Source organism: Furipterus horrens, unplaced genomic scaffold, assembly GCF_987537825.1.
Source record: "Furipterus horrens unplaced genomic scaffold, mFurHor1.1.pri manual_scaffold_10, whole genome shotgun sequence".
NCBI classification, from domain to species: Eukaryota; Metazoa; Chordata; class Mammalia; order Chiroptera; family Furipteridae; genus Furipterus; species Furipterus horrens.
Window position 1 is genome coordinate 64,132,461 of NW_028327180.1, and position 27,298 is coordinate 64,159,758.

At 48.2% G+C, this 27,298-nt stretch overlaps 1 protein-coding gene across 5 annotated transcripts in view; it reads right to left on the reverse strand.

The window, feature by feature from the left end:
* Window positions 1–25,714, reverse strand: part of FAM193B (family with sequence similarity 193 member B) — a 32,338-nt gene extending 6,624 nt beyond the window's left edge. Inside the window, exons 1-6 of one of the 5 annotated variants that reach the window (XM_090287988.1) lie at window positions 25,465–25,714; window positions 10,561–10,803; window positions 9,496–9,733; window positions 8,072–8,459; window positions 5,281–5,479; window positions 4,172–4,411 (exon numbers count right to left, since the gene is read on the reverse strand). In XM_090287988.1, the coding sequence (XP_090144114.1) occupies window positions 4,172–4,411; window positions 5,281–5,479; window positions 8,072–8,459; window positions 9,496–9,733; window positions 10,561–10,803; window positions 25,465–25,677 (1,521 nt within the window). In that variant the 5' untranslated portion in view covers window positions 25,678–25,714. Of the gene's footprint in view, window positions 1–4,171; window positions 4,412–5,280; window positions 5,483–6,400; window positions 7,369–8,071; window positions 8,460–9,495; window positions 9,734–10,560; window positions 10,804–25,464 lie in introns of those variants that run through there. The other 4 variants (XM_090287987.1, XM_090287990.1, XM_090287989.1 and 1 more) reach the window with 4 other exon arrangements.
* Window positions 25,715–27,298: the final 1,584 nt, after the last annotated feature.

A 27,298-nucleotide genomic window follows, 5' to 3' on the forward strand; every position in this document is an offset into this window, starting at 1 on the left:
CATGGCCAGGACCCTCAGCGATGGGTAGGGAGAATGCAATGAATCATGGAAGCAATCCCAACAACTCCTATGCTGCTGTAGCAGCTACACTGACCAAATGCTCATCCGCTGACCCTCTTCCAAGCACCGCTTCATTTCATTATCACAACGATCTGAGTTAGATTCTACTGTTATTTTCATTTTATGGGTGAAGAAACTGAGGCATGGAGGCTAAGTGATTTGCCCAAGGTCATAGAGCATGGGTGGCAGAGCCAGGTTTCAAACTGAGATCCAATCCCAAGGCCCGCTGCTCCCGATCGCCACGATGCATTCCTCCCAAGATGACGCGCCCAGGTTCTGGTTCAGGCAGCTGGGTGGATGGCAGTGCCTCCAGCTAGACAGATGACAGAGGAGGAGCAGCAGACCTCTTGGAAAAAGACAAGAAGCTCAGTTTCTGATGTGCTGAGTTTGAGTACCTGTGGAAGTCATGAGGAGGTGCCTGGTAGTGGCAGTAGACATCAGTGTGACGTGTAGGGAGGAATCAGGTGGCCAGACCAAACCTGGAGGCAACACTAACTAGATGGCTTCTTTCCCAGGAAGGGGTCCTGAAGGGGGAGGGTTAGGTACAGGAAGAGGAGCTCACAAAGGAGACAGAAAAGAGGGCAGAGAGGAAGGTGGGAAATGTGGTGAACCTGGCATTCCCACTGTCCTTTCCCTGTACCTGCCAACTGAGGGTGGAGGTGCCCAAGAAAATACAATGTTCGAAAAGGAGAACAAACACAAAATGCGACATGTTGCTTAGTGAACTGAGAAGATGGAACAGGAGAATATGACTTGGATTTGGGAAAAAAGGAAGTCACTGGTAGCTCTCTGTGGGGTGGGGGTGGAAAAGTGTTTGCAGTGAGATGGGAGAAGACAGTGAATGCAGAAAACACCTGCATGGATTTGGCTGCGATGAGAGGAAAGAGATGAGGGGCAAGGCAGAGGTTGTGCGCTCAAGGAAGTTTGCTTCAAAAAAGACAGCACTGGGCACAGTGGAATGCTGAGGGGAAAGAGCCCGGAGAAGAGGCTGCAAACGCAGGACTGGGAGGTGATGGCAGCCTGAGGAGGCAGGAAAGGACTGCATGGACCTTAGCTAGGAAAAGGGTTGATTTGTCATGACAAGAAGAAAACTTGCAAGTGGCATGGTAAGATGTTGTGAGAGTGCCTGTCCACTGGCCTCATTGGAACAGGAAATGGTTATTTGATTAAAAATGAGGTGGGGGTGGGCGGAAACCTGTAAGTTAGAGAAGAATGGAGGTCTGACAAAGGGACTGTGATGAAGAGGTGAAGAACAATAAGTCTTGGGAGCTCCAGAGGCTGGCTAGGCAATGTAGGGGCTCAAGAAAGCAGCGTGGGTGCCAGAGGGAGATTAGATTTGCTTCTCTCCTAGAGGTGCAGAAGTGGAGAGGTGGGTCGGGTTCCAAAGCAGTGCTACAGTTTTTCTGAGTGGGCGTGAATGGAAGGAAAATGGGACAGGGAGTTGAGAGTATTGGTAAGGGTGAGTAAATGGTCTCGCATGGCCTGGGAAGAGGAGGAAGAGGCAGGTGACAGTCTTCAGTGAATAAAGAGGAGTGGCTGGTAGGCTGCAGATGACAGAGCCAGGGGTCAGTTCCAAAGGATCAGGAGAGAGAGTCGTGGTCTGGAAATAGTCTAAGGAGGCAGAAAGACACTTGGCTTTATTCGTCTCCCGAGGTGGACAGAATGAGCACTCCGCTGGATGACTACCAGGGAGGCTGGGTTTTGGTGTGCAGCCAAGTTGTAAGGCCAAGGGTAGGTGGAGGCATATGGGGAGAAGGCTCATGTATAAACACATAATGACCATGACTGCCTACCACATGACACTGCAGCTGCCTGCTTCCCTTGTTTTCTGGCCTCTACACTGGGCTGGGCAGACAGTAGCTGTGCAGTAAGTTTCTTTTATTTTTTTTATATTTTTTACTTTGTGCTATGACACTCAGAAACAATCAGATACAACATCATATCAGAGAATAGAGGAATATCAAACGGAAATCCCAAAATAAACGGGGGGACATTAAGAACAGTATAGAAAATGGAGAAGCCAAAGAACCTATATGCACAACACATGGACATGAACTAAGGGAGAGGGGGATTACTGGAAGAAAGGGAGGTACTGGACAGAGAGGGGAAAATGGGAAAAAATTGGACAACTGTAATAGTGTAATCAATAAAATATACTTAAAAAAAAAAGATGGCCAATAGACATATGAAATGATGGTCAACATGATTCATCATCAGAGAACTGAAATTGAGACCACAGTGAAATACTAGCACACATGTATCAGGGGGACAATTATCAATAAGTTAACAGCCCTGGTAGGTGTAGTTCAGTATATTGAGTGCCAGCCTGTAAACAAAAGTTCACAGGTTGTGCAGTAAGTTTTTGAGCAAGTGAGTCATGTGTGATAAACGGCGGACTAGAGAGATGTGTGAGGTGTAGCAGGAGTACAGTGGGAGAAGTTACCTGAGCAAGGCTGCAAGAGAATACACCTGAACTGAGCTCAGAAGGAAGCTGCCAGGAGGAAAAGGACAGGAGAGAAGAGAGCATTACTGGTAAAGGAGAAAGAATGTGCTGCACACACATTTGTGAAAAGCACACCAGGCCTGGGAACTGTGAAGTGTGCTCGCTGAGACCTAACTGCCTTAGGAGACCAGGAAGGGCCAGAGTGACCACTGCTGCCCACTGGACACTCCTAGCCTGGCAGTGCTGGATAGGAGGAGGAAAATGATAACCACTTTCTGAAGGCAGTGGTGGGACCCCTTGGCTCACTGCTTCAGGGTGCAGCGCAAAGGTCCTGGTTTGTCCTCTGGGCTGGAAAAAGGTGGAGAACCACTGCTGCTTTCCAGGGCACCAGGGCTGTTTGACCACCCAGGACCTGGAGCTAGCTGGATGTCAAACCCAATCTCCTTGGCTGCTGGACTCCCAAGTGTGGCACTGTATAGATGCAGCTGGGGGTGGGCAGGCGAAGAGGTGATGAGGCGGCAGGGGACCAGCCACTGAGCTCTGGGGCTTGCTTGGCATCAGTGCTGCCTGGGAAGGGCTCATTGGCCTCAGCCTGGATCACTCCCATGGTTCCACTTACATCTCCACGTTGGCAACTCCCTGCCCCACACCTCCATCTCTACTTGGATGTCTTCTGAGAACCTCTGCAGCAATGTGCCCCAGATAAATTCCTGTTTTCTGCCAACCCCGATCCTTGCTCAGTGAAAGATACGCTACCCTGCCCGGCACCCAAGCAAACACCTGGGAAACATCCTTGACTCTTCATCTCCCAGTCCGGTAATCCGATCACCAAAGCCTGTCCCTTCTCCTTCCTCTAAAAATCCACCTCCTGCTCCATCCCCACCATTAATCGTCTATCCTGGCTTTCGACCTCCTGGCCTGGAGTATCACCCTGCCACGTGACCTTCCATATCGCCATACAATCATCTCGGAATACAGAATCGACCAAGTGCATTATTTGATTAAAGCCCTCCAGTGACTCCCCGTCAGCCTTAGGGTAAAGTCAAAGCTCTTCAGCAGGGCCACGAGGCCTTTCTTCACCTCCACCGGCTGTCGTGACTCTCCTGTTGGGAGCCCTGGGTGCACCAAGCTGCTATGGATGTGCTGTGCCTGCTGCCAGGAGGGTGCTCCTGGTGCATCTGTACTCACTTGCGAGCTAGCCTCTCATGATGGCCATTTCCAGCAAGTCCAGGCAGGATGGGGGTGGGGTGGGGTGTGGCGCAGTGCTTCCCTCATGCCAGTACTTGTCACACACTAATGTGCTTGTCCAGTTTTGTGTCACTTTCTCCACTGGACCGAGCTTCTCCAGGGTGAACTTAACAAATTCTTTGGCTCTCAGTATTTGCTGTGTTTTCCGAACAAATAAATACATAACTGACTGACTGAAGCAAGTCCTGGGCTTGGAGGAATCCAGCTCTGAGGCCTGGATTTGTTTGTCCTCCAGTCATTGGGACCCAATCTCCCTGACCCTGATGCCTCCCAAACTCACTCGGACCTCCCAGAGCAGTGAGCCATACCAAAGTCTTTGGCAGCCAGCACCATTCGTCCCCCAGAAGTCTTGGGGGTTGGGGCAAGGGATTCCTTGAGAAGAGGTGGTAGAGGTGGGCTTCCCCCCCCCTCCACACCCACCTTCTTTTTCAGCTTGTGCCGGGCCCGTTTGGCGGCCCTGGCACTGTTGGGGACTTTGGGTTCCGTGCTGTTGATGAATTCCAGCAGTTCATCCACATCTCGGTGGTCCACGGCGGGCTCCCCAGGGATCCCGCCCAGGACGCCCCCCTTCATGGGCAGCTCCTCTTTCCGCCTGGTCAGCCTCGAACGGAGCTTCTCTCGGATCTCAGTATAATTCCGACTCGTCGGGGCAGCGGGTGGCTGGGGGAGGGGGAGGTGCTGACATTACACCCAAGGCCTAGGAAGCCCAGAGCACTCCCACCCGCTGGCACTGAACATGTGGTGAGAAGCAAGACAATTGTTCTTTCTACCAGAGCCATGGAGGCCAAATGGCTTAACCTCAGCCAGGCAGGAGCCAAGGCAGCAGTGGGTGGAGGGTGTTACAGGAGCACACTGGCCTGGGAGCCAGGAACACAGGTTTGAGTCTAGGCGTTGTCACTGGGAAGATGTATGACCTTGGGCAGGTCACTGAGTCTGTGAGCCTCCATTTCGTCACCTCTAAAATGAGGGTAAGCACTAGCTCGAAGGTGACTAGCACCATCATCGCTTTCATTTCTCCTGCCCTCAACTGCTCTCCCCTAGCCGGCGGCCCTTCCTCTTCACTTAGCAGACTTCTGAACTCTTTTCTCCCCATCCAGAGACAGCATGTACTCTGCTCTGTGCCTCCTTGCTGGCACCATCTGTGCTCACGGCCTGTCCCTCGGCTGACTCTCACAGTTGGGGGACTGAGAACCTTTGCTTCCACTCTCCCTTCATCACGCACAAGCGTTCACTTCTCTGTGATTATACACATACACAGAATCATAGCTTTCCTCTCTGTCATTTCCTTTCCTTTTGCCTAAAGAGAAAAAGTTAATCTTAAGAGAAACCACAAAAAGAGCAAATGTTTAAAAATCCCTACCTCACCAGTTTGCTGTGAGGATCAAGTAAGTGGACGCAGGTGCAGAGACTCACAGTGTCCCAGTGTGGTTATTATCCCCTTGAGCAAGGGGTCTCTGGGGAGAGCAGGTGCTCCTCCGGCTCACCTTGGCTGGCCCCCAGCCCTCTCTGGACTGGGCAGGCTCACTCACCGCATTGTGGCCGAAGAACTCACAGTAGCAGCAGTCACAGAACTTCCCATCTCTCTGGTGGGTGGAGGACGAGGTGCAGGAGCTCCGTTCTGAGCTGCTGTCCTCTTCCTCACCCAGCCCCTCATCTGCCTCGCAGGGCTGGGGCAGCTGGCAGGCCAGGCCACTGTGTGTAAACTTGTGCCCCTTGCACCCCAGGTCTCTGCTGACGGGGAAGAAAGAGAAGCCCACAGGTGAGAGAGGGCAGGGAAGGAGCAGGCCGCAGCAGGAACCTGAGGAAGCAGCCTCGCCATCACTGTCCCCACTGCCCATGATGGCAGTCTGGCTGTGTCAGTGCCTCTCACAGGAACAGGGACAACACCCTTGCTGTCCCATAGGGCCCAGCTCAGCGGCACAGTTCTGGAAAGGTCCCCATGCCTCTTCTGCCCACACCCAACATGGGGCCTTCCTGGGCTCCGACAGCATTGCACATATCTTTCTCTGTCCTACCATCTATCACACTTTACTGTGACTATCTGTTTGCCTGTTTGTCTCGGACCAACCATGCACTCTCCAAGGCAGGGACTACGCCACTTCTATTTTTGGGTCCCAGTGTGTAGCGTAACAACTTTGCACAAAGTGGGTGCTCAGTAAGTAGGTGTCTGAACAGATTTAGTGGTTTGATGGCTGCCCTGGGACACACAAAGGTCAGCAGGGTCAGTCCCCAGTGGCCAAGCTGCCTTAGCCATGGGGCTCTGAGGTTGGGAAAGCAAATGTGCCTCATGGGCCACAGACTCTAAGAGCTACTGTTTGTGCAGGTACTGTATTCAATGTATTCTTTTGTTTTTTAAAAAAATCACTTTAATTTTTAGAAGTTATTGAATTTGGAGAGGGGGAGGGGCAGAGAGAGAGAGAGAGAGAGAGAGAGAGAGAGAGAGAGAGAGAGAGAGAGAGAGAGACATTAATTTGTTGTTCTATGTATTTATGCGATCATTGGTTTTTTCTTGTCTGTGCCCTGACTGTGATCAAACCCACAACCTTGGCATGTCTGGGTGACACTAACCGAATGAGCTAGCCAGCCAGGGCTCAATGTGTTATTTCTAACAATTCACAAGGCCTGCAAAACAGGTGTTGCTGTCCCCACCTTGCAGTGGAGGAGACAGGCTCAGAGTGCTTCATTGCTTTGCTCAGGGAGTAGCAGGACTCAGCCCATGTCTATCTGCAAAGTCCATGCTTTCCCATTGCGCTGCCGACTGGACCTGAGGAAGCACAGGGCATCTTCTCATACAGACTGGTATCTCAGTGGGAGCCAGGGGGAAGGGTGGGGAAGGCGGCTGGGAGGAGGCTCGGCTCCAGGCCAGGGCAGTCCATGGGTGGAAAAGAAGGGGCTGGAACCATTATCAGTGGTGCTTAGAGAAACTTAATCCAAACTGACCACTCTTCATTCATCTGTTACATCAGCAAAGTCACAGTGTCCAGTGTCCCTGGGAATACGGAGACCAGCACCCAGACTCCGGTGCTATGGCATTGTGAAGAACTCCTTGGACGGCAATTTTTCAGGATATTAGAAACCCTTCTTAACAAAACAAAAAATTATATCCTGACTTCCTTTCAAACGAGAACTTCTTTTCATTCTGAGGGATCTATTCCAAGGAGAAAAATCCAATAGATGGAAAAAGCTTTAGGCAAAGACACCTTTAGAGACATTCTTTATAATATTAAAATGTTGGAATGACCTAAATGTTCAGCAACTGAAGAATGGTAAAATGTACCTTGGAGAATACCCTCCCGCCCGTGAAGCTGAGACTTGGAAGACCACAGAGGAGCCTAACAACGCTGAGTGGAACCACCGACTCTATAGACACCACCGACGCATGTGGGGGAGACTAGAGGGGCAACTGCCAAGAGAGGTGGGGTTTCAGAGCAGGCAGCTATAAGTGTATAATAAACACAGATTTGAATTATAATACAAAAACAGACATCTGTCTTCTCCATAGAATTGTATCTTTCGAATATACAGTACTATAACCTTTCTCGGTAACTAGTTACTCTAGGACTCTAGCTGAAGGATGTGATTCCTAACTCAAAACACAGATTTGGGTGCAACGATGTTTTTGACAGCCTTGTTTATGACTGTTAAAAACAGGAAACCTATCTGTTCAGGAATAAGGGAATGATAAAAACAAATTATGCTAGAGCTATACAATGAGACATTATGTGGCCACTAAAAAATGTTTTGAAGAATTTTAACTGGGGAAAATGATCATGGTATAATGTTAAAAAAAAAATCACTACACAAAAATGTATATAGAACAGGGACTTGCCCTGGCTGGGTAGGTCAGCTGGTTAGGGCGCGTCGTCCCGATATGCCAAGGTTGCAGCTCCGGTCCCCCGTCAGGGCACATACAAGAATCAACCAATGAGTGCATCAGTAAGTGGAACAGCAAATCAATGTTTCTCTCTCTTTCTTCCTTCCTGTCCCTCTCTGAAATCAATAAATAAAATTAAAACAAAAACACAAAACAACAACCACTCCCCAGGGACCTAACCACGGTACACACAGAAACAACAGGAAGACTATACTGCAGCATTACAAGTTTATCTTTCAGTTGAGGACATTTTTCTTTAGACATTTCTAAATTTTTCCAAGTTAAAAAAAGTAATAAAACACATATTTCTTTTATAACTGCAAAAAAAAAATGAAAAATATAAACTGAGCCTACTCTTTTAAGTTCCACCCCAAAGGCCTTTGTAAAGTTTTCCAAAACCCTAAGCCCACGGCCCAGGGTATTTGGCCCGCAGGCCACTCACTTACCTGTGCATGCCAGGGAGCTGCTGCGAGCTCGTTGGTGGGAGCAGAGGCCCACCACAGTGCCCGCTGCAGTGCCCACTACAGGGGTGGCTGCACCCCGAGAAAGAAGGTGGCATCTTCAGGAGTGGCATGCTGGTGGAAGGCAGGTGGGGGCTCTGACAGGCCCCTGGGGTGTGTGGCACGGTTGCAGTGGCAACAGGGCATTTTGAAGCCTGCGCGGGGAACGATGCTGTGGGGGTGGCAGGCAGCAGGTGTGGGTGGGATGGTGAACTGAAGGGTCCAGAGTGAGATGGGATCAGCGACGCTGGCAGGGGGTGGTGGCCAGTGGGGCTGTTAGGTGGAGCAGCAAGGTCTGAGTGCCGACGGTGTTCTGAGATGGGGAAGATCTCACCTATGGGCAGAGTGGAGCAAGGTGTCAGAGTGGGAGCCTAGATCTCAGGGTGGAAAGTCCAAGGGCCCACTGCCCCAGCACCCTGCTTCCTGGGATCTGGGCTTAGCATCTCAGCACAGCAGACCCATGAGTTTCTGGGAACGTCTAGCAGGACCAGCTTGGGCTGGAGAGTTTCTCTGTAGGCAGCAGCTCGGATGGACAGGCTTGGGGACCTAGGCCTGAGGGGGAAGGCCCCAAGAATGCCAGCCCCATGGAAGACCACACAGTTCTCCTGTGGCACAAGTAGGGAAATGTGTTCTGTCTGTCAGGCTCTTCGAGGAGCAGTAGGCTGAAGCCACGAGGAGTGAGGCAGTGGGGTGGCCCCGGATTTCAGAGAAGTGAAAAAAAGCTCCCATGACTCTCTTTGGTTTATGCATCAAAACAACTGGAGGTATGTACTGCTTAACCCTCAGGGGAGGGGACAGGCCCGTCTGAAGAACTCAGCCCCTCTACTTACAAATAGACAGTAATTCCATATTTACACAGGGCATCCATAAACCATGATGCTTTCTTTCAGTCTCTAAGAGCTACCACACTCAGGGTCTAAAGAAGACATACAGGGCTGTGAAACAGGCTAATAAGCATGGCAGCTTGCACTGCTAACCTCCTACGGAGAGAAGTGCAGCCTTTTCTGCCCAGCCCTTCGGTGGAGACAAGGAGGCCTAGGAAGACAAAGGCAGGCAGGTTCTCAACGGCTGCAGGGCCGGTGCTATGCGTTCTAAGTCCTAATTTCCTAAGGGTCCTCCAAGACCCTACTTACTCTTCACCCAGGGCTCGCCAGGTCCCTCCTGGCTGCAAGGGGAACAGGTGCCAGCGCCAACGACAGCCATGTTGCCAACCTCAGAGTCCTGGGGAGAGGAGCGACCCTCTGTTTCCACCAGAACAACTCTGCATTCGCTTAATAATTTATCTTCTTGTTTGCTTGAACAAAATGATTTGGAAAACACAGCCACCTACGTTCATGAGGCCCGTCTGTCTCCCGAGCTTGGAGACTCACCGGGGATGGAAGGAGGACTCCCGAGTGTGCCTCCCGGCACGGCCCCACTGGAATGTGGGGAGTTCCAGAGGCCCGAGAGCTTATGCGCTGACAGGAACGAGCTGGGATCCCAGTCCCCTGAATTCCCGTGGTAGGATGAGGATGAGGATGAAGACGAGGACGATGAAGAGGATGACGAAGAGGAATGAGAGTCACCCCCACAAGACTGTGATTTGCAGGACGTGTGTGACAAGGAGATCTGGAGAAGAGGGAAGAAAAAGGCTCATGATGAACCAGTAAACATCAGAGCGGACCCTCTGCTGCCTAAGCTTACCCAAGAGCACTTCCTTCTCTAGGCCCCATGGCCAGAGCTCGATTCCCAGCACTCCAGGTGCCAGGGCCCAGGCGGGCCCCGCCGTGGCTGGGGGACTGTGCTGCTCCAGGTAAAGTAAATGTGTGTGGATACTGGTGAGACTTGGGGCGGGGTCGGCGGAGGACGGGACAGCGGCACAGAGAATGCCTGTCAACTGTGGGCCTCTGGGAGTCGTGAGCATTGCCAGGGAGAGGAGTATCTATAAGTCAGGAGTCCTGAAGCTGAACTGGTCCTGGGTAAGAGGGGCTGCAGGGGAGTGAGAAAGGAAGGGGTTGATTGCTGTGATTCAGGGGCTGGCAGACTTATGGCTGCCAGCATCTTGGAGGCTTTCTGAGGCACGCTGTAGACCCTCAAAATGTCCTTTGCCCTTTATGGCATACTGGTGGGCTTTCAAGCTGTTGCAGAACCGAAGGCAGCCTGAAAGGTAGATGAAAAAGGGCAGGGCCTCCATCCACCAGTCCCTATGAGCTGGCCCTCACATTGTGCAGACTCTCCTAAGGGGCCGGGGGCTGCCTGAAACCTCTCTCTTCTCCTCTGACCTATGAGCCCAAGCCACTAACGCTGTGTGGATATAGCCCCGCTGCCTCAGCACCTGGGCACAGGGGCCACTGGAGGAGAGTCGCCTCAGAGGATAGGGAAGGAACAGCTCAGCAGCCTGACTTTGGGCAGGCGGCCCTCCTGTACCCAGGGGCCTCTTCATAGTGGGTACCTACCGCCACTGCGTGCTCTGGACCGGTCTGCCTTTCATCTTCCTCCATGCTCCTTCGGCAGCTCTGGCAGACCCACAGAGGCATCTCACCTAGGAGATTCTTGACGAGCTTTGGCATGAAGTCAGGGGGCAGCTTCTCACCCTGCAACACCAGTCCGTTTTGGGAAGGGCCTTCTTCCCAGCCTTTGCGTTCCCGATGACACAGCAGGCAGCAAGTCTGCACAGATTGGCTGGAGGGGTGGGGAACCTGTCCAACAGACAGAAATAGGGTTTCCCAGGAGGGGAAAGGCTCTGCTTAGAAATATAAATGACAATAATAATGTCACTTATTATGTGCCATGCACTGGGTTAGGCACTTTATATACAAAATTTTAGCTCTTGTAACAGCTCTGCGAAGTAGGTGTTATTATTCCCATTTTTTAAAGATGAAGAAACAGATTTTAAAAAGTTAAGTAAGCTGCCCAAGGTTACAGAACTAGTTAAGTGGTTGAACTAGGATTTCAACCTCAGTGAGGATGATTCCAGAGCTCATGCTCGAATGCTCTAATGCCTCAATGTCCCCAAGTCTTGAAGGTTAAAGAAAAGATGGCCCTCCCTTCTCTGACATGTCTGGGACAGGCCACAATCCCTGGGCTGCCTGTGCAGTCTACAGACCAACCCCCATCTGGGAGGAAAGCATATTTCAGGTAACGCAGAATGTGGGATGACACGTGGGCTTCCTGTAGAGCTATGATATTCTACTAGGATCAAAACTGCATTTGGGGAAAGGGTTTGTATGGCTAGTCAGAAGGCATCAGCTGAATTGAAAACTGAGTTGGAGACAAGGTAAAGCAGATCCTGGTACTTCTGAGAAGCAAAAGGTCGGTGAAAAGAACTTGGGCACCTTGGCTCAGTGGAGTGAGTGCTGGCCTGCAAACCACAAGGTTGCTAGTTCGATTCCCAGTCAGGGCACATGCCTGGGTTGTGGGCCAGGTCCCTGGTTGGGGACATGTGAGAGGTAGCTGACCGATGTTCCTCTCCCTCTCTTTCGCCATCCTTTCCCCTTCCTCTAAAAATAAATAAATAAAATTTTAAGAACATGGGCTTTGGGGGTCAAACCAACATGTACTCTAACCCCTGGCCGATGACATTATTAGCTGGGTGACCTTGAGCAAGTTTATTTAACCTCCCAAGCTCTAATTTCCTATGCACCTTGCAGAGTTGTGAGGCTTGGTGCATAAGCAGGGAAAGCACCAGCCCTGTGTATGCCCATAGCATAGCCCCAATACACAGTAATTCTCATTTGTACTTTTTTTTTTTTTAGGAGAAACGACCTATATATGTATATATATGTGTGTGTGTGTGTATATATACATATACACATATACATACATATATACATATACATACACACACGTGTGTGTGTGTGTGTGTGTATGTATCAGTTTTCTTTCACACTGAGAGGTACTAAGAGACTTATTGGATTTAATGATCCCAATTAATGGCTTTCCTGTATCCTGCAACTTTGTAGTCCCCCCTCACTTTGACAGCAGACTCGGTCATGTCCCTCTCTTTGGCCTACAGGATGTTAGCAAATGTGCTGTCTGCATTAACTTGAAAGTGAATGCACTTCTACTTGCTTCCTTGCATGGCTGGGTTTTTCCTTGCTCTTGTACCTCTGCCATGTCACGAGACTGACCACCCTAGTTGATGCAGGGACGTGAGAGATGTGTGAAGAAAACTGAGTCTTTCTGGCTGACTGGCTGGCAGATCAAACACACAAGTAAGCACAGCTGAGATCAGCCAAGCTGGCCCTGACTGTCAACTCAGAGACTCATAAGAGGTAGTAAGTCGTGTTGTTTTAAGTCACTAAGTTTATTTTTATTTTTATTTTTGGGGGGAGACATTGTTACATGCGATAGTTAAATGATAAACTTTCCAACTTACTCAGCACTAGGTAACAGGTGTTTGCAGAGAGCTAAGCAGAGAAATAATAAGGGTATCATCCTCATTCTACCAATAAAATTAAAGCCATGATCTTTTTTTGAATAAAATCATCTTCTCACAGTAAGCTGGCATCAGCGTATCCTTTACATTGGTCACATTACAATTACACTGACCTTGGTCCCTGAATTTTAGGGGAAAAAAGGGACCAAACAATAGTACCAGAAACATATGGAAACATTTGGGGAAGTACAAGGACATTGGAAAAGTGTACCAGAGATAGAGAGAAACCTTCCCTGTGGAACTCATACGGGATACTAAGAGTCTAAACAGCCTCTGCCCAAGAGAACACTGCAGTGAGCAAGGCAGCTGCCCAGTGGCAACTGCAAAGGATACAGCCTCCCGCCCTGGCTGGTGTGGCTCAAATGGCTGCAGTGTCAACCCGTAAACTGAAAGGTTGCGGGTTCCATTCCCGGTCAGGTTACATGTCTGGGTGGTGAGCCTGGTTCCCGGTTGGGGGCATGGGAGAGGCAACTGATTTGATGTCTCTTTCTCTCTCTTCCTCCCTTTCCCTGTCTCTAAAAATCAATAAGCATGTCCTCAGGTGAGGATTAAAACACACCACCACCACCACCACCACCACCACCACCACCACCACCACCACCACCCAGCCTCCTTGAACCTGTGGAAAGCATGGAAGGTGGATGGAGAACAATGGTGGTCAGAGAAGTTAAGGCAAAGGAAGGCTTTTTGCAAAGTGTACCTAGAAAACTTTCCATAGCTACAAGGTGCCATAGTAACTACGGGGGCAGGGGGCAAGGTGGTGAGGCCAACACCCATATCCCTTTTCTGTAATGATGGTGACTACAGTCTTAAAGCAAATACCTGGACATGTAATTTTACTACAACAGAATTTCATTTCATTTGGGTGTTAGGTTCTAAAGTTACCACAAAAAATGAAAATCTTTTATGAGTAAAATTATTCTTTAAATTCTTTTTTTTTTTTTTTTTTTTTTTTTTTTTAGATTTTATTTATTTTTAGTGAGGGGAAGAGAAGGAGAGAGGGAGAGAAACATCAATGTGTGGGTGCCTCTCGCACGCCCCCAACTGGGAACCTGACGTGAAACCCAGGCATGTGCCCTAAATGGGAATTGAACAAGCAACCCTTTGGTTTGCAGGCCAGCACTCAATCCACTGAGCCACACCAGTCAGGGTTCTTTACATTCTTTATATGGCCTGTGAAATTCAAATGTATAATATGCAGTATATGGCAATATATGATTTTCCCCCCCCGTTTTCTTTTAAAAGCAAATACAGAATTCTTATAAGTTAAATGTGTGATCAATGTGACTGCATTCAGTGCCAGAGTCCATATGGGATGCACAGGGGTGCTGTGTAAACAACACTGGCTTTGGCCTTGAATCTCTATTACTTACCCACTGTATGATGTGAGACAAGTTATACTTACTCTGTCACCTCACCTGTAAAATGAGATTAAATCCCAACCTGTACAATTGGCTGTGAAGTCCAGTGCCAGGACCATAATATATTGCTCAATATATGGTACTAATTATGTAAAGATTTTATTTATTTATTTATTTTTAGAGAGAGGGCAAGGGAGGAAGAAGGAGAGGAAGAGAATCACCGATGTGAGAGAGAAACATATATCAGTTGCCTCTCTTATGCTTCCTAGCTAGAGACCTGGCCTGCGACCCAGGCATGTGCCTGACCGGGAATCAAACTGGTGACCTTTTGCTTTGTGGGACGACACTCAACCAGTGAGCCACACTGGTCAGAGCAACATACAGTACTAATTGTGAACCAGATGGGAGTGATAGAAAACAGTATTTAAAATCAGGATTAGAGTGGAAAATATAGAAATACAGGTAATTGTATTTTACAAAAATGCAAGAATCTCTCATATACAATGACTCTAAGGTGACTTGTTAGACATCTTTCTTTTTTAAGATTTTATTCATTTACTTTTAGAGAGGGGAAGGGAGGGAGAAAGAGAGAGGGAGAGAAACATCAATGTGTGTGGTTGCCTCTTGCGCATCCTCTGCAGCCCAGGCATGTGCCCTGACTGGGAATTTAACAAGTGACCCTTTGGTTTGCAGGCTGGTGCTCAATCCACTGAGCCACATCAGCCAGGGCAGACATCGTAATCTCTGCCATCAACTCCACAAAGTTATTCTTTAAGTTCCCCAAATGCTTCCTCTACTCTCCTACCTCATGCCTTTGCTAAAGGGCTCTGCTTAAAACTGTCTTCCTTCTCATGTTTACCAATAAGGAGCTGGGAAGGGCTTAAATCCAACCTTTCCTCCAGAGTCCTCTTATAATTCCCCTTCCTTCCCATATCCCACAGCACACTGTGCCTTAGTCACAGCATCTGTGCCTCCCATTTTATTTATTTATCTACATCTTCTGTCACTTCTACAAGGCTGTGCTCCTAGGAGGCAAGCACCAGGTCGGATTCTTGTCTGGCTCCCTCACACTGCAGCCCAGGGCCTAGGCTCAGCTGGGCACATGGTGGCTAAATCAGATTTGTTAAGTGTTCCAACGGCGACACTGCTGGCAGACAGCTTGGTGAGACACTGCTTGAAGTTACTGCTTCCCAAAGAGAAAGGCCATCTCCCCACCCTGGATCTTCACCCAAATGATTCCAACCTCACGTGGAAGAATGGGAGACTACATTCTGTAAAGATTACCACGAGATGCCTCTGTTCGTGGAAATAAAGTGACTCTCCCTAGAGCCAAACTGGTATACACAATAAACAAGATTAGCCATCAGTGGATGTGAATTTATAGGAAAGGCTGTCTTTCCAGTTAAAGGGGAAAGCAAAGGGCTGGGAAGCTAATTAAGCCCTAACTGAAGATGCCACCTATAATACATTGCATAAGGTTGCCCAGAGGATTAAGGAACGTTAGAGATGCAAAGCTTAGCTCAAAGGATCCAGCAGTGGACACTCAATCTATTATCTAGGCCCCTGAGCTGTACTGTTCTTAATAAGTCTATACCAGAAACTAGCTTATCCACTGAACTGAGTTCAGTATACTTGAGTCCTTCTTTCTAGGCCCAGGCAGTTCTAGAAGTGACCCCCAAAGCTGTCTTAACCCTCAGCCTTGGTGCCTGCATTTGGATACAATGCTGGTGGGGCCTGGGGACTTTTCTCTCTGGCATTTTCATCTCTAATTGCCAGAGGGTGGTGAGAAGCCCGAGCCATAGAGATGTTATACTCAGTCAGTACTACCATGGTCCCTTCACGTGCCTGCTTTGGCAGAGAAAAGCTCTTGGTTCAGAATTAATGCCCTCTGACTACAATCTCCTGCCATTTTCCAAAGCCCTGGCACTCATGACCCCTGATGCCCGGAGGTCAACCCAGGCTTTGAATGAGCTGTTCTCAAGAAGTGTTTTTAGCATCTGGCACACACAATGAACATGATCAACAAATATTTATGAAATGAATAAAATATCCAACCATTTTTCTTCATCACAAAGGTTGACAGAACTGATTATTAAACCCAACAGTTCTGGGCAACAACCAATTATTCCTTCTCACCTCGGGTTAATTTCAGAGCCTCTCCAGACACAGATCTAGACTTAGGCCAAAGATGGAGGAAGAGCAAAGGTACTAGTGGTTCTCTTGGGTTGGGATCTGCTCAAACAGGTTCCAAGATAATTCTCCTTCACTCTCTGAGCAAAACCAGAATCTCTGGAGAGCGTGGGGTTACTCACATAGGATCCATGTTACAGCATGCACATCCCCAGAGCAATCAAGGAACCAGGTGAGCTCCAGACTGTAGCCACTCCCAGCCCACAGGGGCTGGCATGTACAGCCATCAAAACCAGCACCTCTGCTCCCTCACCTGACCAGGCCTGAGACTTTTCATCTAAGAAGCATTATAGTAGGCATTCTAGTTTTTCCTGAAAAAAAGAGAGGCAGGGCAGGGTGGGGAAATGAAAGAATAACTGATAAACTTGTTATCTGGACTTGTGTACTGGTAGACATAAAAAAAAAAAAAAAAAAAAAAGGAAAAGCCTGTCACTTCAAGGAAAGCAACTTATTTGTGGCCAATGATAAAATTCAACCTTTCAAGCAAAACTCAGAATTTTGGAAAATGGGTATCCACAACCATGAGCTCAAGATCTTCCCAATGCTTAAAGACTTTTCTGATGTAACTGATATTAATATTAACAAATGTTATCTTTTAATATTATAAAAATGAAATGGGAAAACATTTGGAAAATCTGCATAGCTTGGTGAACCTATTTTCCAAAGGATCAAAGCATGTTAAAGAACTAAACATTGATTAAAAGTCCAGCAATTTTAATTTAAATGAGTATTTGGTCACAGATTTCATACTGCAAAGAATACCAACAATCATATCTGGAAAGGCTATTAAAATACTCCTCCATTCCCAACTAGGATATCTATGTGAGACTGGACTTTTTAATATACTTCAACCAAAACAACACATTGCAAAGGTTTAAATACAGAAGTGTATAGAAGAATCCAGCTTTTTTTGTATCAAGCCAGACATTTAAAAATTTGCCTGATGTGTTAGAGTTGTCACCTGAAACCTGTTAACTAGTATCACCCCAATAAATTCAATAAAAAGGAAAAAAAAATAGCAAAAACAAAAACAAGACTATAAGAAATGAGAGTCTTCTTCCTTATTTTTTGAAAATGTAGTTTTTTCATTAAAAAATTATTTATGAACAGCATAATCAATAAAATATACTTAAAAAAAAATAAAAAAAAAATAAAAAATTATTTATGTTAACATGAAAGTTTTAAAATTGCTATTCTCAAGTGACTTAGTAACTAAATATTTTTAAACTTTCTCAGCTTTAATACTTAATTTGGTAGATATCAATAGATATAACCAACAAAAGCTCTTTTAGGTCCTCAATAATTTTTACGGACATAAAAGGGTCCCAAGACCAAACACTTGGAGAGCTGCTGATGTAAAGCATCCAGTGGCACCTGTCACCCACTGGGTGCAAAAAGTGCAACAGTGATAAACAATGACAGAGTTCACAGCGTATCTGGATAGCTCTTTGGAGGCATGAATAAATTTCCACCCCAGCCTTTCTATCCACAATTTAGGAATTAATGGGGAATAACCCTGGCTGCCAGACTAGGCAGCGGCCAAGGACTCTTCTGAAGCTGGGTCTAATTTCCAGCACTAAACCTGCTTTCTCATGGATTCCTTACACTTCCAAGAGTTCATGCATGTTTATAGAGGGTTCCCCCAAGACACATGCTGTATCTAACCAGCAACTCTGCAACGGCTTCCAAATTCTATTCTGAAGCGACCCACAGAGCACTCTACTCTGAAGGCACCCAACTTCAACAACTCTCTTGTCACCAAGGCAGAGGTCATCAGTAGCGGCTAACACTCCCTTTTCATAAGCAGAGAAAATAATGAATTCCTGGCCTGGAAAAACTCATGAGCTCGGTCATCATCATTCACTCTTCCATTTACCCATTCATCCCCTCATTCAACAAACGTTCTAAGAGCCCTACCTGATGCCAGCCATTGTGCTGGGTGCTGGGAAACAAAACCGTATAGAGTTCCTGCCTTAAGAGCCAGGCAGTTTCATGCACTGTGTTTCAATGCTCCCAAACTACCAGGATGCCTCACATTCGTTTTAGAGAATCAGGTAGGAACATAAAATAGTACACAATTGAAATTAATATGCAAAATACACAAATTAAAAACCACCAACTAACTAGGACTTTTATTTTATTTTATTTATTTACTTTTAGAGAAGGGAAGGGAGGGAGAAAGTGAGTGAGAGAAACAGCAATGTGCGTGGGAACACGGGTTGCCTCTTGTGTGCCCCCAACTGGGGACCTACCTGGTCCACAACCCAGGCATCAAACCGGTGACCTCCTGGTTCACAGGCCGGCACTCAATCCACTGAGCCACACCAGCCAGGGCAGGACATCTTTACTTCATGTAAATCTACTATTTGCCTTCTTGAATACCTATCCAGTGTGATGACCTTCCTTTGGCTCTTCTTTCCTATCCCGGTCTCTTTAATCTCCAGTCTCCTTGCTGGATGAGCTTACTACCAGGACACTCTCTGACCTCTGGCATTCACACCTTGGCCCCAGCTCACCTCTCCATGCTCCATTTCTATCTGAGAACCTTAGGTTCTATTCACACTCAGCACCTCAGCACTACTCCTTGGCCTATTTCTACTCATTCCCTAAGATCCTGGTTAAAGGTCAATGAAGCTTTTGTGGGACCAAACTAAGTAGAACTAATTCTGTTAGTATCGTACCTATTACTTTGTGCCACAGACATATTCTCCATCTGTCCCTAAACGCCCGGTTGAATGGGGGCTCTCTGAGGGCAGGGAGTGCACCTTGATCATTTAAGTGTGCCCAGGGACCTAGGCTTGGCTTGGACCTGGTATACAGCAGTCCTTCCCTGAATAAATGAACAAATGCTTAAAGCCCATCTGGCTCACGTCTCAGCTGTCCATATGAACAGAACCTAAAACGCAGTTGAACCAGCCTTTATTGGACAAGCTGTGCTAAGGCATGGCTGTGTCACTCCAGGCCCTGATGGGAGGGCTTCAGTGCTAAGATTCCAGACCATTTAATGCTGGCAATCAGAGCTGCAGTGAATTCTTAGCAAGCTGATATAACTGCACCTCAATGCCCTAGAGCTTTCTCCCAAATTCCCACCCAGGCTCTTGGCTCAGGGCCTCCCAGGAAGCAGGACAAGTTGTTTCACACCATAAAGCCAGTTTGTGGAGAATCTGCTCCTATTGTATAAGCCACGTCAGGGAGAGGGCAGGGAGTCCTCTGACCTGAGTAGCCTTCCACCCTGCCAAGTCCAGCTCATCTGTCCAACCTGTTTCCTGGGTGCAATCAGCCACAGGAAGGCCTAAGCTGCTGCTTACTGAGCTGGAACTGTATTACCTACTACTCTAACGCCAGCACAGATCTCTCATGGGTGGAAAAGTATGACTTTGGAGACAGACTGTTTTGAGTTCAAATCCCAGTTCTGTCATTTTCAGTAGAATCCTGGATTATTATTCAATTTGAGCCTTAATTTCCTCATTTATAAAATTAGAATAAAACAATATTTCACAGAGTTGTGAGGACACAAGGAAATAAATTATGCAAAGTACCTGGCCTGGGCCTGGCACACAGTAGGTGCTCAATACCCGTTAGTTTCTTTCCTCTTCTGTCCTGAAAGAAATGACAGGGAAACTTACTAAGTGAGACTTGCTCAATCCAAAATTATTACTTGAAGCACCGGACAGAGGACCAGACAGGTGACCTTCAAGGCCTCGTAGAACTCCCCAGTCTTTGTTCTTTAGCTACAATTTCCTAATAAGAACGTTCAGTGTTTCAGGCCCGTTTTTCTGCCTTAGTTCCCTCTATCTATTCATTTCAGAATGGAAGGGGACCACGAAGAGAGCCGGGGATCTAAAACCTAGAGGGGAGAAGGCCTATGGGATGGCAGCATGGGCAACGAACTGAAGGGTGCAAACACAGGGCCTTTCTCGGGACACAAGCACAGTCCTTTTCTGCTCTGCACATCCTGCCACAAAGAACCATTATTCACTCCCTTCCCCAAATACATAAAGCACTCACTCATACCTTTCCTCTGCCTATTAAGTTTTAGGATCAGTTTGGTTGTTATATTCTCCTAAGGCCACAGGCAGAATGAACTGTGCTTTGCTCTGGAAAGCCCTAACACTACTTTTACATGTATCTTGAATAGAGTTTATCACAAGTATTCCAGTGGTTGAGATCTACCTTCTCTACAACACTGGGGGCTTTTCATGGGCAAGGTCTATGTCCTATGGTTCAATGCATCCCAATTGTTCAACAGAGGTGGCAGTATGAAGCAGGCATGGGTAAGTGTTCCAATATGTAAAAGAAGATTAGTAGCTGCAGAATAGCATTAATAAGGCAGCAACTGAAGAATCAGGGAGTTTTTTTTTTTTTTTTTTTTTTTTAATTAAGGCTGTTTCTATTCCTGTTCATGGGAAAGCTCCTCCTGGGATGCCCCATTCTTTGAAGATATCCTAGGCCTCTACAAAGGTCCCCATGGCACCCTCAATTCAGCAGTTCCCAAACTCAGCCACAGAATCACCTGGGGCAATTTAACAATAGACTCCAATTCTGTAGGTCTGGGATGGGGTCCAGAAAAGCACAGGGGATCTGATGATTAGCTAGGCAGGGCTGAGAGAGAGGGGAGAATCAAGCCATCACAGCTGCCTTTCCCACTGTGAATTAGTGGCTCCTCCTATGGTATCAGAGAATTTACTGAAGCACATTGCGTCTGTTTTCCCACTTAAAATCTTTCATTGATTCATCACTGCCTACAAGATAACATCCAAACTTCTTGGTGTGGTTTTCAAGAACCTGTTAACCTCTCCAGTCTGACCTCTCGTCACTCTTCCATGAGTTGGGTGCTTCTTGCCTCTGGGTCTCTATGCTGCTTCCTTTGTTTAAACGCTTTCTCCCATCCTGTCTTCTGCAGGAACTTCTACTCAGCCTTGAAGCCACTCTGAACAGCCTTCTCTCTAGGCTATCACGTCTGTGCATCCTCAGCACCCAGCACCTATAATAATCATAGCTACCACTTGTGCTCCATGTTTCACATGTAGTCCCTAATGGGAGCCTGGTGTCACTGTCATTTTGTACATGAGAAAGCAGACCAAGAGACCAAACACTTCCTAAGATTGATACTAGGATCTAGGGTTTGTTTGGACCTTAACTCAGAGGAAGCAATACTCTTCTAGCCTTATTGCAATTACTATACATCTGTTCTCTAGGCCATGAACCCCTGTGGGCAGGGACCATGCCTGATTCACTTCTGACCCCCAGCTCACCCTGTGCTTGGCCCAGATCTGGTGTCCATTTGTGTTTGCAGAATAAATGAATGCCCAAGTCAGACATGAGAAGACTGGGCATGGTGTGTACCATGGGTCTAAATGAATGACTGCTAGCCTGGCCCAGCAGTGGGGGCAGGTAAGAACAAAGTGGTAGAAACCTAACTTACTTCTTTTATTATAATTTAGTTTAACAGCCATTTTTTGAACATATAAGGACCATGTACAATAAATACCCCCGAAATGAATTAAAACATAACCCCTGTTCTCACAAATTCTAGGTTAAGTAAAAGTGTTAAGATTGTAAGAGTCCACCTAATATCAGGTAGAGCTTATAGCTCTGGGATGTTTCAAAGAAACTAAAATTAAAAAAATCTTGGCAGGTAAGTCTTCCTCTTCAAAGGGCTTTTGGTATTGCTACATGGTGAGTCTCTTATTAGGTTACAAAGAAAAATGAGAGGCAGCAGGGATCCCCCCTCAATATCATTTCCCCTACTTGCAATGTAAGTGCCCAGGCTGGGTGGCTGTGACTTTAAGGGGCAGGCCCTTTGTTATCTGTATGTCCAATATAAAGACCCTGCCACAGAAGTTGTAATGCTTGCTGAATGGATTAAAAATGAGATGGTTGTAGTAAAGACACTGATTGATCATCTGCTCTAGTCCCCTGACGGAGCAGGTTGCACTCTGAGCAGTAGAGGAACCATGTCTCTCGAGTCCCTTTAAACTAGGCTGGGCACAGTCGCAGGGTATGCTATAGGGAGATCAAAGCAGGGTAAGGCAGCCTAAGCTCAACCCCCACCAATTGCTGGGTTACGGTCCAGCAAGTTTCTTGGGGCTTTACTGAGTGTGCACACCTGGATTACAAGCTGAGTGATCCAGAGAAACCTAAAGACAGCCAGTAGAAGTGGCAGGTGAGAATACTGACTCCGGATGGCCATCTGGCACAGCTCCCATTGCACACTACTTCTGACTCCTGTCCTTGTGGAAGCCTTGATGTACTAGGTGCTACATGGGTTACTCCACATTCTCTTGTGAAGTTGCTGACGAAGCTTACAGAGGGGAAGGATGTGTCCAGAGTCACAAAGCTGGAAGGAGCCTGAGCCTGGAGTTCACTCCAAGTCTGTAACACTGAACACTATTTGTTATGCCTAGTTCAAACTGCTTAGTACTTTTTTTTTTCTTTGCTAACAGGGCAGTAACTGTTTGTCTTCTTATGAAGTAAAGGAGAATTTGGGTTCTTAGTGAACAGATCAATATAGTTTAGTGGCCTGAAACAACTGGAAGCTCAAGACCCTGCATTTAAACGTGTACATGTTATGTAAACGAGCGAAGAGGATTTGATGAAACCAAAGTGAGTGGCCCGTGAAGCTTAACTCAGAGGACGCGAAGCTCTTCTAGCCTTATCGCAATTACTACACACGTTCTCTAGACGGAGCCCCTTGTGGGCAGGCACCATGTCTGATTCAATTCTGTATTCCCACCCAGCCCAGGGCCTGGTATAAATCATGTGTCCTTCATATGCTAAAGGGAGCAGACACCACTCAGAGACTGCAGATTACTGCCTTGTGGAAATGTGGGTCCAGCAGCAGATTCTTAAAGAGTTTTAAGAGATGACACAAATCCAGTTCTGTGGGAAATCGTTCAATTTTTAACATATTGGTTCAAATCAAAACAAGACTAGAAACAAAATGATGTGTGACTTAGGACGTCAGAACCTGTCTGTGGATTGGAAATGGTCCAATTAGCCATCTCGGGATTCAGCTTGGCACACAACACTGAGTTTCACTTTACTTACCCACTCTGTACATAAGACAGGCTTATAATCGGCGCTGGGAGCCAGTGATCCTCGCCTCGGGGCAGAGCAATAACTGACCCTCTTGGCAGGTGCTTTCACCAAGCCCAAAACCTTGCTTCTGGCATCGAGAGCCCCCCTCCTCTCCAGCTACAAGAGTGTCCTTTGGGGAGGAGGGAGTGCACTGAGACCTATAATGGGAGTTTTTTTGGGCAGATGTTTAGTTGTTCTGAGTTTCTGTTTCTTCATCTGAAAAATGGGGTAACAGTATTTGTATTCTTCAGTTCATTCATTAACATTTGTTAATCACCAAGCATGGAGTATAATGATGACTGACATGGTTCCTGCACACTCAAGAGTTTATGTAGCAAAAGCAGACCAACAATTACACTAGTAGTTAACTCATCATATTTGTGCTAAATGCTGAGGAGGATACAAGGGTGATAGGAAGATTAGAAATAAAGTATGTAAAGTGCCTGGCATGAATAAATCAATGAAATAGCAGGTCAAGCAGTGGAGTAGGTAAGAACATGGTAGAAACATACCATGTTAATGAAAGTTACAACTCTTAGGAAAGATGCATCCTAAATAAAACCAAAGATGAAGCTGCTAGCCTAACTTTCTGGCCTTGAGTACTCAGGCTGACTAAGTGGCAGGGAACTCTAAAGTTGGATAACAGCACTCCCAGGCCTTCCCCCTTCACCCGTACCCCACCACCCAAGAAGGGAAAGAAAAAGCTAGAAGGGGAAGCAGCTTCAGGGTCAGAAGTGAAACCAGATGAGGGTGGGGTCCAACCTGGGCAGTGCCATCCTTTGGAACCAGTCTCAGCCCAAGGCAGGAGATGGGGTGAAGGTGGGACTTTTAACAGTAAGTAGTGACATTAATTAATGAACAATTAAGAATCGTATTGTGACCTGAGACACAAAGGAGACCAGCATCAAAACTGGTTATACTAGGCACATGTTCTGCAGATTCCTTTTCCCTCTCATTCACCTAGTTCTTTGTATACCACGTCAGCAAGGCCCTGGGCTAGGTGTCGAAGATCAGGCAGATGGCACTGAATGTGCCCCTGTGGAAGTCACAGTCCAGGATGGAAATAGACACATCAATGGCATGTTTCATCACAGAATGGAGAGTAACACCAGAGGGGAGCACAGGGAGCTGTGGGTGTAGAGGGGGCACCTCACATAACTGGGGAGGTGAGGGAAGGCTTTCTGGGAATGGTACCCCAAATGGCATCCCCACTCACATGCACAATTCCAGAGATTCTACTAGAAGGCTGTCAAGAGCCATGCCTTCTGGCTGCACCAGCCTCCCAGAGTCCCCTGCTGCCCGATGCAGTGTCTGCAGAGCCAAACGCATCTTCCGCCACGCCTCAGCACACGCCTCAGCCTCATCCGGAACCGCATCCGACCCTCCAAGACTCCTGCAGGAGCCCGCCTTCCCTGGCAGGCTCAGCCAAAAGACCAACTCAAAACTCTTTTGTCAGAGCAAGCTTAGGGTGAGCCACCCAGCCCCAGGTGCCACAACCCTCCCAGAGCAACTGTGGCTGATGCCACCCGGGCCTCTCGGTGAACACTGGTAGGGTAGCTCCCAGTATCTCCTTTGCTCAAAAGAAAGTGACCTTTCTCCAGGCGGCCAGCTGGAAGCTTTGGCGAGTCCTTCCACTGCTCGCTCTCAGAATGCACCAAACCCAGGGTCGTGGGGGCCTGGGCAGGCGGCTCGTGGGTCAGGGGTATAGGGGAGAGAGAGGGTGGGCTCTGCTGGGTTTCCACCTCATGCAGGGGCCTCACCACCGTCTTCTGCTCAGCCTGGCTGTCTGCTCCAACAGCTCCGCTGGGCAGGGATGGCAGGGAGGCCCCAGGAGGTACAGCTGGGGGCACAGCTGCGGAGGGAGCAGTGGCAGCAGGCAGTTGAAGGGAAGGGGTGGAGCCGTTCCCGGGGGAGAGGGAAGAGGCTGCAGCTTCCAGGCCCCTGCGCCCGAGCTGGCCCGTGGGTGAGGGAACGCGGCGTCATGTGGGACCAGGGGCAAGGCTAAGTAAGGGCAGAGGGCTGAGCTGTACCGTCAGGATCAGAGCCCGGTCCCAGGGTGGCTGTACCACCAGAACGCTTCTTTTCTGCTCCAGCCGGGAGGCGGCGGAAGGCGCAGGCAGCCTGGACTCAGGAGAGCCCGACCGGCCGTCCTCGGCTTGAGAGAGAATCCAGTCTCCACTCCTGCCTCGGCGGAGAAAACCCAGCCCCGGCCCTGGGGCTCCGAGGGTCCCTCCCCGAACCCATCCCCGCTCCGGCGAAGTGAAAGCCGAACTCGCCTCGCTCGCCCCTACCTGCAGGCCAGGCGCCAGCTTGGGCTCGTCCTCCTCTTTGGTGCCGTCGCAGTCGGGCTCCGCCGGTGCCTCGGGGGGCCCTGCACCGGCTCCCGCTTCCAAGCTTGGGGGCAGCGGCGGGGGCTCGGGTATCTGGGGCTTCTGCGGCCCCGCGGCCCGAGCCCGCTCGCGCCGGCACGCGCCGCCGCTCGGCCTGCTCCGTCTCCGAGTCATGCTGCCACTCGCGCCTCTCCCTCGCTCCACTTGCGCCGCCGCCACCGCCGCCACCGCCGCCGCCGCTCCCCTCTCAGGACAACAGCCAATATGGCGGCGCCCAGCTCCCCCTCCACCGCTGCCAGCAGGTCAGAGGGCACGCGGAGCCCGCGCCGCCGCACTAGCCCCCGAGGCTGCCTGCGCCATTTTGAGTAAGGTCACCACCCAGAGTTCCGTGGGAGAAAGAGCGTGGTGGGAAGGCACCCTCCAGGTCCCGCGACCTGCGTCAGGAAAGGGTGTCCCCCACGCTGCACGGCCCTGGTCACTTAATCTCTTAAATGGATGTGAATGAAGTATTTCCTGTAGTGCTACGGTACATGCACACCCGTCACCTGGCTTCTCGCACTCACGTGGAGTGGTATGGACGGAGTGGCATGTGTCCTTACGATCGTTCCGATTTTGTGGTGGAGAAAATCGAGGCTATACAAGGCAAAATGGTTGTTCAACATCGTCGAGCCTGTTTGGTTCGCGGACAGCCTGGGCTGAAAGGGACGAAGGGAGCGCCCAGGCCTTTACTTGTAATGTGTGGTCCACTGGGAGTGCCGCTTTCCGTGCTTGGGACGCAGGACTCAGCCCCGTATCCTCTCCAAGTCTACTGGGGAAAGTGGGCACTTAATTAATTACAACCACTGTGATAAGAATAGATAACTGGAGAACGTGGATTTTGAGTAGTACACAAAGGAACATTTAAAAAATTAATAATTTTGTATTGTTAAAAATGAGATTTCTCCCCTTTCCTTTTTTGAATATATAACACATGCACCCAGTACAAATTTTTAAAAGGATTTGAGTGCAGTCTGTTTCATGTCAGGGCCAGTGCTACCATGATACTATATGATGGTTATATGTAGAGTTGCTGTTGTCATCAGCAGGGGCAGGACCTTGACACTGGCCTAAACCAACTTGAGCAAGGGCTCTTGAGAGGAAAGGTTAATTGGAAGGCCCTGGAGCTCTCCCCTTAGTTGCCAAGAACATATATAAACATTAATACTTCAGGAAACTAACAACACAAACAAAAAAGCAAAATTGAACCAGAGGCATGCAAACAAGGAGCCAACTAACAGTTACCAGGGGGGAGGAGGGAGGAGAAGGGGTGTAAGTAAGGGAAGCATCTAGTCAAGGAACTAGTATAAATGACCCATGGACATGGACAACGGGATTGGGATTGACTGGGAGAAGGGGTGGGCTGGGGGCGGGGACCAATGGGGGAGAAAGTGGAACAACTGTAATAGAAAAAACAATAAATGAAAAAAAAAGACAACAAACTCACAACTATCAACAACTGAATCTAAAAAATAAAAACAAAATCCAACTAGGCAAACCAGAATTGGAACAGAATCATAGGTATGGGGATCATTGGAGGGTTATTATTAGCTGGGAGGGGGAAGGGGGATAAATCGAGAAATGGTACAGGATGAAGAAGCATAATTGATTTGTACAAAATAGACAAGGGTAAGTTAAGGATAATACAGGAAAGGGTGAAGAAAAAAAAAAAACATCAATACTTCATCTCAGCACAGGGTTTAGTGCCACTATAAAAGACTTAAAAGATTCAGGGTAATTCCCACTATATATAGTTGGT